The sequence below is a fragment of the Salmo salar genome, chromosome 03 (genome assembly GCF_965601325.2).
Source record: "Salmo salar chromosome 03, fSalSal1, whole genome shotgun sequence".
Lineage (NCBI taxonomy): Eukaryota > Metazoa > Chordata > Actinopteri > Salmoniformes > Salmonidae > Salmo > Salmo salar.
Genome location: NC_138293.1, coordinates 28657941 through 28670626, shown reverse-complemented (window position 1 = coordinate 28670626; position 12686 = coordinate 28657941). Strand labels below are relative to the sequence as shown.

At 43.0% G+C, this 12686-nt stretch overlaps 1 protein-coding gene across 1 annotated transcript in view; it reads right to left on the bottom strand.

The window, feature by feature from the left end:
* Positions 1–4346, bottom strand: part of LOC106599272 (uncharacterized) — a 42847-nt gene extending 38501 nt beyond the window's left edge. The window contains exons 1-2 of the mRNA XM_082973084.1: positions 1829–4346; positions 879–1057 (exon numbers count right to left, since the gene is read on the bottom strand). Of these exons, the coding sequence (XP_082829210.1) occupies positions 879–1057; positions 1829–1839 (190 nt within the window). The 5' untranslated portion in view covers positions 1840–4346. The remainder of the gene's footprint in view (positions 1–878; positions 1058–1828) is intronic.
* Between the last annotated feature and the right edge of the window lie 8340 nt (positions 4347–12686).

Sequence of the window (12686 nt, the reverse complement as noted above, 5' to 3'; positions counted from 1 at the left end):
CCTAATATTCATTGTCTCCAGCACCGAACCAGTGTCTAAATACTGTACGTGTTAAAAAGAAACGAAGCTCCTAAATAATCCTTCTCTGTGACATCACAGGGTAGGATTAAACATACAAAAAACTATCTTTTCAAAACGTGCAAAACTTCCTAGCTAAGGGGATGGTGTTTTCTTTCTCCCCATGTCACCACGAATCTCATAGTGTTTGAAAATCACTGTTTTTAAAATGCTTTAACTTTTTTTGGGACGATGTCATCGTGTAGACATTTGTACTTTTTTCTACAAATCATAGATATGCTCCATTTTCACCTATATAGACACAAGCATTGTGCTGGAGATCATCAAAATGAGGTTCCAAAGTGGTGCAATTGCATTTCAACACAGTAGGATGGCAGCTACAAACCAAAACAAACAACACATCCACACACACCCACGAGAGTGCGGATGCACACGTTCACACAGGCACCCACACACACACACACGCATGACGCACGCACACGCTGTGGCAGGAAGAGAGTACAGTAAATAACAGGCGCTGGAGAGGGTGCGTCTGTTCCTGAACACATGTACTCACACACTACATGATACATATACTATACGGTACACACAATAGCATATGTACATGATATTGCATGCATATGAGATAAGGATAATCTGCATAGATATAAAAGAGGGGTTAAAGTGGAGGCAGGGAACTCACAGATTGTCTATCCTAAAGTTGTAAGCAGCTGGCATTCAGGTATACGTCACAATAATATGCATTTACTGAGCAGAAGAATCAGCTAAATCCTCTCCTTGGATTGTCTCTCTGCTGCCCCAATTCTCTATGGGTTTTCCCATTCCCACAAAGCCTCCATCCATCCTGCACCCCAGTTTACCTTTACCATCCTTCCCATCCAGCAGAGGGCGGTAGTCAGTCTTTCCCACAGTCTCGCCTACTTTGTCATCAAAGGTCTCTTTCTCCAGGGAAGCCATGAAGTCCCTCCTCACCGGGTTGTCCGGGCCCAACTGGGGCGCCCCATCCGTGAGAGCGTCATGCAAGCTCAGGTCCATGGTCCTGGGGAGGGAAAAAGGAGGTTAGAGGTCAGAGAGTATCATCATCATCATTCACATCATTACCCTCATCAGTGCAAGGTTCGCACTAACCCCATACTGCATTTCTCTATAGCCGTATACTGGTATGGAGGCCCACTAGTCAGAGCTCATAATGATGGCTGATCTTGGCTAATGGATGTCACCCCACTAAATCCAGCTGCAGTCAAACCACTGTCTCTCTACCATGGGGGGGATTCAGTCCAAAAGGTCATCTCTTAGTGTGTGTGTGAGGGGGGTTGAAGCCGAGGGGATATAGCCTAGCTGACAGAGACCATCCCCCAGCCCATAATAAGAACAGGGTTTGGCAAAAAACTTACCGAGGTTTATATTGCTAGCCAAAACACATGGGTCTATGTGGTGTTGTTAGACACAGTGGCTCTGGGAAGAGACCAGCACAGGGTTATTCTCCAGGGGCCACACTTCCAAATGTTATTTCGTTCGAAGCCTGGGTGCCCGAAGCTAGCATAGGGCCCATGCAAAATTGAACAAAGACAGAAAAATAAAAAATGGATGGAAATTATGTCACCGTCATCGCATTCAGTCTCCCCCTGCAGCCTCTGTCTCTCCCACATCCTCTCTCCCCCTAAAGACACAAGTGACACAAACAGTACACCACTGCAGCTAGCTGTCTTCACACTACACCAGTATCCACCACCACCACCACCACCACCACCACCACCACCACCGCAAAACAGATAATCAACTAAGCCTATTCAGGCCAACAGTATATTACCCCCATAACATGCTGTGGTTTTTGTAGTTGCGCTGCAGATCTCAGAAGACAGCGACAGGCTATGATATGAAAGTGATTTCCAGTCGCTGTTAGATCTGATAGCCGGATCAGTGGAACTGCAATAAAGACATCCTGGAACTCCGCCACTGTGTCCTAAAAGGCAGAGAAGCCATTCGGGAGTGCCGTCTGAAACACGTACAGCACCCAATGAATGGAGAGTACTCACTACATCAAAGTGTCTGCAAAGAAACCTGGAGGGTGTACGGTCTAAACTGTGGAAGTTAATAATTACCCTGGATTATCAATTCAAATGAAGGTGAAAGACGGTAGTTATTGTTAATTTGTTGCAGGACAGCCTGTTTTTGTCTGCCTTTAGCGATCCAGCCCTGCTTGCTACAGTACAGTAGGGGATAGAAGCATCCAAGCTTTAGTAAGAGGGAGGCCATTCTCCTCTCTTCACAGTGCACCATTTACTCCTCATAATGAGTGTATCTTTGTGAGACAGACAGCAAAGCTAATACATATGTTGAGAGCTCCCAAACACACAACTTCATTATTTTTTTCCTCCCGTCCCGTCCCTTCAACTCACCCACTCTCTCCTCCTCCAGACACGAACAAGCGATGATTGTCCTATTTCTACACAAACACACACAAACAAACACACACACAGACACAGACACAGACACAGACACAGACACACACACACACACACACACACACACACACACACACACACACACACACACACACACACACACACACACACACACACACACACACACACACACACACACACACACACACACACTCTCACAAAAATATCTTCATGCTGTCATTGTGCACCAGCATGCAGATTTGCGTACGTACAGTGTTTGTTGGCCATGATTGAAACTGTGCACCATTGTTTTGAGGAGTACAGTTGGACTAGTCAGATTACTACATTGACACACTGTAGCAGCCCCTAGGAGAGAGAGAATACTGCGTGACACAGAAAACTCATCAGAATTCACACAGTCAAAAATAACGCATTCCGGCTAGGACCACAGCAGGGTGTCAGCAGTGAGCGAGTAAAAAAATAGCTAGATCACAGCTCAGCTTTTATGCATCCATCCAAACGTTGGAAAGACGTTTGTGTGATTATTATGCAAGGACATGCAAACATTAGATGAATAATCCTCCAACAGCCCCTGTCTCCTCTACAATTCCTTTTCTACAAGTTCTGCTTACCTTACCTGTCTTTCTTCTCCACAATCCTTCATGTTCTCTGATCCCAATTCTAAGGTCATCATTTTCAGACCCTCTTTCTTTACCTTCTTTCTTAAAGGTTTTTTTTTCATTCAAAGCCTTAATTCTCTCCACCTCTAACCTCTTTTTGACTGTAACTCCATTCACCCACCCCCTGGTGTTCAGACAGCTGTTCAGACGGCTGCATCCCCCCAGTCTGACCGCTACATCTGCTCTAACATCTCCCCAGTTTTGAGTGCAACATCGGACATTTCCCATTTAAAACGAAGGAGCATAATTCTGCTTTATGCTCATATTGAGTGTAAAAGCCTGGGAGACCAGCTGGTACTGCTGCATGGGGATTAGTGCTAGCTAGAGTCAACCCTAGTCCCCACGTCCACATGCAGCCAGGACCTGTTATATTACACTCAATCCTTCCCTCCGTCTGTCACGCAATCATCCCCAAAAACCACAGCAGGCCTAGTGTAACACACAGCATAGCCTAACACAGTACAGAGTAACAGAGAGAGTGGGCCTGGGCTAGCAGCTTGGCAGGGAATCTCTGGCTTTATCCTGCCATCCAAAGGGGGGTGGTGTTTCTGTTTACACAAAATGCTCTCAGTAAGCCTCATTCGCCCCTCATATTCCCATACGTTAATTCCCCCGTTTTACTGTAAAAGGCCTAGTAATCCAATAGTTATGGTCACCAAGCAAAATACTGTACTGTGTACTCCCCCACTTTATTGGCAGATATGTATCTAACCTCTGACTGCCAACACCAGGTGACTGACTAACACAGCAACACCTACCTACAGACTGTTGATCTGTTGCACTAGGGTTGATGACAGGTTTTGTCCAACTGATTAGAACTGAGTTATTAGTAGTATGAGTCACCAGATTACAGTACTATTGGCCATTCAGCTCTAGATCTGTATATGTTAAAGTGCAGGCAGTGCTGCAAGAGCTGAGCATTATGGGTCTTCGACTCAGTGGACCATAACAGTGATAATATCAGTGCCAGAGCACAGTTTGAAAGATAAGCACAGGTTAACTAGTCACTAACTCAAAAGGTCAAAGGGCCTTTTCTACTATTACACGTTTTGTTTTAGCTTGTGGGTTATTTCATTTGGAAAACAGGTGCAAACTCGCAGTTCAAGCACAATATTCAACATATCTCATTCTTTATAGTCTCTTTCATCAAAAAAGCTCAAAATAATATAATTCCGTAGAATATAATTCAACAAGTGACAATTATTATAATCTTTTTTTTAACTTAACCTTTATTTAACTAGACAAGTCAGTTAAGAACAAACTCTTATTTTCAATGATGTCCTACCCCGGCCAAACCCAGACGACAATGGGCCAATTCTGCTCCGCCCTATGGGACTCCCAATCACGGCCCGTTGTGATACAGCCTGGATTTGAACCAGGGTGTCTGTAGTGACGCCTCTAGCACTGGGCTCCCGAGTGGTGCAGCGGTCTAAGGCACTGCATCTCAGAGCAAGAGGCGTCACTACAGTACCTGGTTTGAATGCAGGCTGTATCACCCATAGGGCGGCGCACAATTGGCCCAGTGTCGTCCGGGTTAGGGGAGGGTTTGGCCGGGGTAGGCCATCATTGTAAATAAGAATTTGTTCTTAACTGACTTGCCTAGTTTAATAAAGGTTTAATTAAAAAATAAATAAGAATAGCACTGAGATGCAGTGCCTTAGAACGCTGTGCCACTCGGGAGCCCAATGCTGATACAATCTATTTATTTGATCGTATATCAGATTATCAGTCGGCAACATTTGAGCTATTTCTAAAGATAGGCTGTGGCGTGCATGAAGTAATTCTCATTTTATTCAGCAGGGATCAGATCTATTCGATGGTCTTGGTCTGTGGTAAAGAAATGTTTGATGCGAAGCTGGCACCACTCTGGATCTCAAATCAGAAATGACCGTTTCCTTTTAAAGTCTTTATCTTGATTTCATTCGTGTGATTTATGTAAAGCAGATACTCTCTGTAATGTGGTGTTATTACGTTAAGTGAGGGGGCTGGTTCCACGACCCAACAGGAATTTACTGTAATGTCAGGGAATAAATAGTAGTTTGTTTATGGTTACAGTGATCAACCTTTTCTTCAACACGAGTGTGTAGTGGTCTCAGATATCCCTTAATGTGTTAATGTGTTGCCAGGTCTCCTAGAGTTTGTCATGAGTCAGCGTTTTTATATCTCTCACATGCATGATGGGCACCATCTCTGGTTACTGCTGACATAATGCTTTGTCGCCCTGTCTCATCCTCTCAGGGGAGACACACACAGTCCCTGAAAACAGTCAACCAGTCAGTCACTCAGTCATTCAGTCAGGCCTTAGTCAGAGCACAGCTGTGTGATCGGTATTTACCCCCAGTGTGGACACTCACCTAAATCAACTGACTTGAGGACTAGCTGTGAGGTGTGTGTGTGTGTGTGTGTGTGTGTGTGTGTGTGTGTGTGTGTGTGTGTGTGTGTGTGTGTGTGTGTGTGTGTGTGTGTGTGTGTGTGTGTGTGTGTGTGAGCGTGTGTGTTAGTGAGCTTGTTCGTGTGTGTGTGTGTGTGTGTGTGTGTGTGTGTGTGTGTGTGTGTGTGTGTGTGTGTGTGTGTGTGTGTGTGTGTGTGTGTGTGTGTATGTGTGTGCGTGCTCATGTGCGTGTGTAAACTATAAAGGCTGCATGGGAATACAGGGTCTCAGTTCGAACACAGAAGACAGTGATACAAGTGGTAGGCTATTGACTCTTTGCTCTTAGTTGAACTTTCAGGGATTCTGGCATTTGTGTTGCTATGTAAACTGCCAGGAATTGTAAATCCCTGTTTAAGTATGCTGAGCTGAAGATGGGATGTGCACCTGACACAGTCCAGTCCATTACAATGGCTCCAGACCCTGGAGTTACTGACCTGCTGGTCCTCCACTCATTGTAATCAGTTCTACTCTCTCATTTAAACTCGTATTTTTGCTCCTCTTGGAAATACACACACGTATCCTTCCTTAACAAAGTCTAGCTTTCAAATTACAAATGTACAATCTCTTAGAGAATCATGTTGGATTCATGAACAAGAAGGTATCTCAAAATATATAGCAATGTTTTCAGATACCTTCTTGTTCATGAATCCAACATGATTCTCTAAGAGATTGTCACAGTAAATAACTCCTCTATTATTTACTGTGACACTAGCAATGAGTAACAAGTGTAGAAACCACCTAACTACACGGCTCCTTGACATTAGTCATCTAGGAAATATTTCTCCAAAGAATCCATTTTCAAACTGAGCCATAGTGGCATCTAATGGGGATGACATCATTCACTCTCCCTTTTTCTACTCCCTTGGATTCTTCTCAAAGGCCCTGGCTCCTTGCCCTCCTCATATAGCACCTTCACATTGCCTCTATTGTTAAGTTCTCTGGTGATGGGAAGCCAAGGCTACTGTGGAAAAAAAAGAGGAGGGCTGGTGTCCTCATAGATCACAGTCAGTGGACAGCATCTCATGGTGGAGATGATGAAGATGGTTTATGACAGGAAAGCTAGACATCACCACAGACCAGCAGACCTTGACCTGACACCAAGACCACACAGCGGACGAGGAAGCCGCACACCAAGGCATACTGAGCTTCCCCCTTCAACAAACATATGTTGTCACTTTGGATTTACCTCACTTTGCTCTCAAAGTGGGGGATCGTTTTTTACGTAAAAAAAGCCCGTTTTCATTTCCCACTGAGGGGTTTTCGTTTCAATATCCTTTGGTGACTGAGGAGGAGCAATGGAATGATGGACTAGATGGAACAGGAATAGATATTAATATGTAGAATTACTAATAATATCCAGCAAACTGTTATGGCTTTCTTCACTTCAAACAGTCTGAATGACAACTTTAATATTTCACTGCTCTTCTGTGACTGACAGCGTCATTAAATAATAATGATAATATACAGGTCTCTAAGGCTGTGTTTACACAGGCAGCCCAATTCTGATGTTTTCACTCATTTGTATTTTGACCAATCAGATCAGCTCTGAAAAATATCTGATGTGAAAAGATCTGATGCGATTGGTCAAAATCAGTGAAAAACATCAGAATTGGGCTGCCTGTGTAAACACAGCCTTAGAGATGTTGTCTTTCATGTTCAGGCATCTCTACTCCACAATGAGATCATGGAATCTCATACTCCTGCAGAGGCTGTTAGATCACTGGACCCATGCAGACATTTGAGACTGAAAGTTTGGTTCTATATTGGTATTTCGTACAAAGCAAAGCAAAGCAGACGTCAATACATCACTGGAGTGCTTTTCACTGTACCACACACCTCTACTCATAGTACCATTGCAATCTGTATGGTATGACTGTCCGGCAAGTCTTTGGGATCGGCCTCTGCTTTGCTTTGTGAACCTTGATGGACAGACACGCTGCTGTGCTGTGCTGTCCCAGTCCATCTCGCTCTGTCTCTCATAATCTGTTGAGGATTGCACTTTAATCCCATCATTCCAGAGGACTGAGAGAGATACATTTCATGGCATGCGTTAGGCCATCTCTACTAATCCAAGCATGCCTGTCTACTTGTCTGTCTGTGCCATAAACAGTCATTGGTGATCATGTCTGTTGTCTGTCTACCCGGTCCATTTATCTATAGTGTGTCTTTGTCTGTCTGTCTGACTACATAATCGGTGTTGTGTGACAAGGAGCAATACACCTGAGAATACAAATCTAAACAAAGCAAAGTGCATGGTCTAAGACGACTGCAGGACAGTACAGAGGGCATAGTTCACATGCATACAGAACCATGATTGCACAACACACAACAGGCCTACCTACATGCATGGTACGGCTGCAGTCAAGAGAGAGGGGCGCTACACAATACACATTGACAGAGAACAATGTGTCCTAATCCACAGCACAGATACAGCATGGAGAGGAGACATTGTGTGGTATTCGTCGTTTCCGCAGGGATGAGCCTTCTGGCAGTGCACTCTTTAAGCATCTATTATTGTTATCTTGATGAATTATATTGTCGAAGCTGCATAATATCACATTTACGCAACGACGATCAATGTCAGCTCTGTTGGCGTGGACCTATATGCGATGCGTTGGACACCTGTCTACAATCAGCATCCTTTGGCCTTAACTCAACTGCGGCACCACAACAAAGAGAATGTTCTGCATTGGTCGTGGTGGGAGTGAATCAAAGACGCCCACTGTGGACAGGTAAACATTAATTTGTGTACATAACGTGATATTGTATCAACAATGAATAGGGTGCATTAGCATCAGTCAACCAAACTGGAACTGTGTATATTGTGCATATTGTACGCTTCTTGCTACGTAATAAACGTGTAACCATTCATCAATAATTACTACATCCCTGGGGCATGGAACAATCTAGCAAAACACGCAAATATTGCAACCCAGACAATCACCAGACCTGTAGTATTTCCGTCAATTGTCATTATTCATAATTTTACTCACCCTATGTTGTCTCTTTTTGATCAGTTCTCAATGGTTGTCGTGGATGTCGTTGGTTGAAGTCTGTTCCACCTTATCATACAGTGCGCTTCACTCACTGACCGCAGGAAAACAGCCCACCTCCTTCGCCCCACTCAGCCTATCACAGTCGAGAAATGCTGCCGTGTTTCGTTTGATTCTCTATGTTTGACGCAGAGATTGTCAGCGGTGCACATGATTGCATCCACGCTCAGGATTCGGCGCCGCGCACCGGTCCTGCATAGATGCCGCCCACATCTGTTGAAGGACAGCTGTTGTGATTGTGCAGAATGAACAATCGTCTCCATCCCTCCACCCAAGTGACGAAATTTGACCAATCATCGTTAACAGTAGATAACAGTTATGTTTACACTGTATGGGCACGATACGTAACCTACTGAATGGCAATATGGAGGCAGCTCTCAATGGCAGTTGCGTATTTTGCCGCTAGTCTTACTCAAATATATGCAAGGATAGCCAACATTCCGTAGTCTCTCTGTTTGTCATCACAATGGAAACATAGCCTGTCTCTCTCAGCTCATTATTATGAAATCTAATTAGTGTTACAGGCTCATGTGTAACATTAGCCTACTCTCCCGGATTAATGGTCTGCAGCTGTGTTGCTTTATCGTTGGGCATGTTGCCCTGACCTCAGTGACACAAAGAAAAACCTGTCTCTCTCGGTTAATGAGGTAAACAAAGTCAGACCAGCCAGGCTTTAAAACATTGAAGACCATGACCCAAGAAGAGACCTCCGATCCCATCCCACTGCTGCCATCCAAACAGATTCACTTGCTGTGCTGTAATGCAGTGCTTCCTATAAGAATAAGAGGTTACTGGTCTCATTTGATTTGGAATATAATCCCTGGCCATTGTTGGACCAGCCAAATCTAAAGTGCCTTTCATCTATAGTTATGCTGTTGCTGTTTATATATAGGCCTACACCTGTTCCCCTCTGACTTTGGTCTTGTCCATCCATCATGGACTATGCATGATATACAGTTCCTTCAGAAAGTATTCCGACCCCTTGACTTTTTCCACAGTTTGTTACGTTACAGCCTTATTGTAAAATTGATTAAATAAAAAATATTCCTCACCAATCTACACACAATACCATATAATGAAAAGTGAAAACAGGTTGTTAGAAATTTTAGCAAATTTATTTAAAAAAAATTAAATACCTTATATAAGTAATTATTCTGACCCTTCGCTATTAGACTCGAAAGTGAGCTCAGGTGCATCCTGTTTCCATTGATCATCCTTGAGATGTTTCTACGACTTGATTGTATTTGTCTTTATTTGTATTTATTAGGGATCCCCATTAGCTGCTGCCAAGGCAGCAGCTACGCTTCCTGGGGTCCAAACACACCAAAGCACCCACATTACATATACAACTAAATATAAAACAGTGAACTACGTTTGCACTGAATGAGCTAAAGATAAAATAGTACATCATATAACATCCCTACACCACCATATATCCACAACTCAAAATATTCAATATCAACATACAACAATATCACAATGTGTGCGCATGCATGTGTCTGTACCTTTGTGTGTGTCTCTTCACAGTCCCCGTTGTTCTATAAGGTGTATTTTTACCTGTTTTTAAATCTGATTCTACTGCTTGCATCAGTTACCTGATTGGAGTCCACCTGCAGTAAATTCAATTGATTGGACATGTTTTGGAAAAGTACACACGTGTCTACATAAGGTCCCACAGTTGACAGTGCATGTCAGAGCAAAAACCAATGAGGTCGAAGGAATTGTCTGTAGAGCTCCGAGACAGGATTGTGTCGAGGCACAGATCTGGGGAAGGGTACCAAAACATTTCTGCAGCATTAAAGGTCCCCAAGAACACAGTGGCCTCCATCATTCTTAAATAAAAGAAGTCATTGTAGAGTGGCGACACTTGAGCATGAAAGACCAAATGCACTGTAATATTGCTATGTCTTTAAATCGCTTCATCAGAGGAGGCTGGTGAGTATAGATATAGGAGAAAAGGATCATTGTAATGGCTGAACAGAATGAATGGAACGGTATCAAACAGACCCCTTGACTTGTTACATTACAGCCTTATTCTAAAATTGATTAAATAGTTTTTTCCCCTCATCAATCTTTATGACAAAGCAAAACCAGGATTTTAACATTTTTCACAAATGTATTAAAAATAAAAAACTTAAATATCACATTTACATAAGTGATCAGAACCTTTACTCAGTACTTTGTTGAAGCACCTTTGGCAGCGATTACAGCCTCAAGTGTTCTGGGGTAGGATGCTGGAGAGGTATAGCAAGATGCAGTCTGAACTGAAGAAGTTCATTTTCAGTTTGCCATAGAGGAGAGGCCACCAGATACTGAAAACCTATCTACTTGTTACTCAGTTGTGAAGTGAGTAAACAAACATATGAGAAGAGGAGACTCAAGTTTCAAGTTTTATTAGTCATACAGTATGCATGGGATACACATGGTATACAGTACATTCAGAAAGTATTCAGATCCCTTGACTTTTTCCACATTTTATTATATTACAGCCTTATTCTAAAATAGAATACCCCATAATGACGAAGCAAAAACAGGTTTTAAGATATGTTAGCAAATGTATTAAAAATTAAAAACAGAAATATTACATTTACATAAGTATTCAGACCCTTTACTCAATACTTTGTTGAAGCACCTTTGGCAGCGATTACAGCCTCGAGTCTTCTTTGGTATGACGCTACAAGCTTGGCACACCTGTATTTGGGGAGTTTCTCCCATTCTTTTCTGCAGATCCTCTCAAGCTCTGTCAGGTTGGATGTGGAGCGTCCTTGCACAGCTATTTTCAGGTCTTTCCAGAGGTGTTCGATTGGGTCAGAGACATGACATTCAGAGACTTGTCCCGAAGCCACTCCTGCGTTATCTTGACTGCTTTGTTCTGTTGGAAGGTGAACCTTTGCCCCAGTCTGATGTCCTGAGCGCTCTGGAGCAGGTTTTCATCAAGGATCTCTCTGTACTTTGCTCCGTTCATCTTTCCCTCAACCCTGACTAGTCTCCCAGTCCCTGCCGCTGAAAAGCATCCCCACAGCATGATGCTGCCAGCACCCTGCTTCACTGTAGGGATGGTGCCAGGTTTCCTCCAGATGTGACGCATGGCATTCAGGCCCAAGAGTTCAATCTTGGTTTCATCAGAGCAGAGAATCTTGTTTCTCATGTTCTGAGAGTCCTTTAGATGCATTTTGGAAAACTCCAAGCTGGATGTCCTGTGCCTTTTACTGAGGAGTGGCTTCTGTCTGGCAACTCTACCATAAAGACCTGATTGGTGGAGAACTGAAGATATGGTTGTCCTTCTGGAAGGTTCTCCCATCTCCACAGAGAAACTCTGGATCTCTATCAGAGTGACCATCAGGTTCTTGGTCACCTCCCTGACCAAGGCCATTCTCCCCCGATTGCTCAGTTTGGCCGGGCGGCCAGCTCTAGGAAGGGTCTTGGTGGTTCCAAACTTCTTCCACTTAAGAATGATGGAGGCAACTGTGTTCTTGGGGACCTTCAATGCTCCGCAGATTTGTGCCTTGACATAATCCTGTCTCGGAGCTCTATGGACAATTCCTTTGACCTCAAAGGGGTCTGAATACTTATGTAAATAAGGTATTTCTGTTTTTATTTTGAATACATTTGCAAAAATGTATAAAAACCTGTTTTTGCTTTGTCATTATGGGGTATTGTTTGTAGATTGATCAGGATTTAAAAAAATATTTAATCCATTTTAGAATAAGGCTGAAACGTAACAAAATGTGGAAAAAGTCAAGGGGTCTGAATACTTTCCGAATGCGCTGTATATATATATATATATATATATATATATATATATATATATATATATATGACCTCTGTAATTTCAAAAGGGTATCTCAGGACGTGATAGTGACCGGCCATTTTATGAGTTACTGTAGATTTGCATAGGCCTTATTTCCAGATCAGTGTAGGGCTTTTGTCTGAAGCGTATACACAGTCATGAATTCGTATTTAATATCTTTCCACAGAAAGTCATATTGTTCATGTTTAGTAAAACCCATATGAATAAACATGGGATAAAACATGTGCATTGGCCTGTTTAATTGGCCATTTGTTTGAATAGCTTCAAGGTATGACCCATACACAAAAC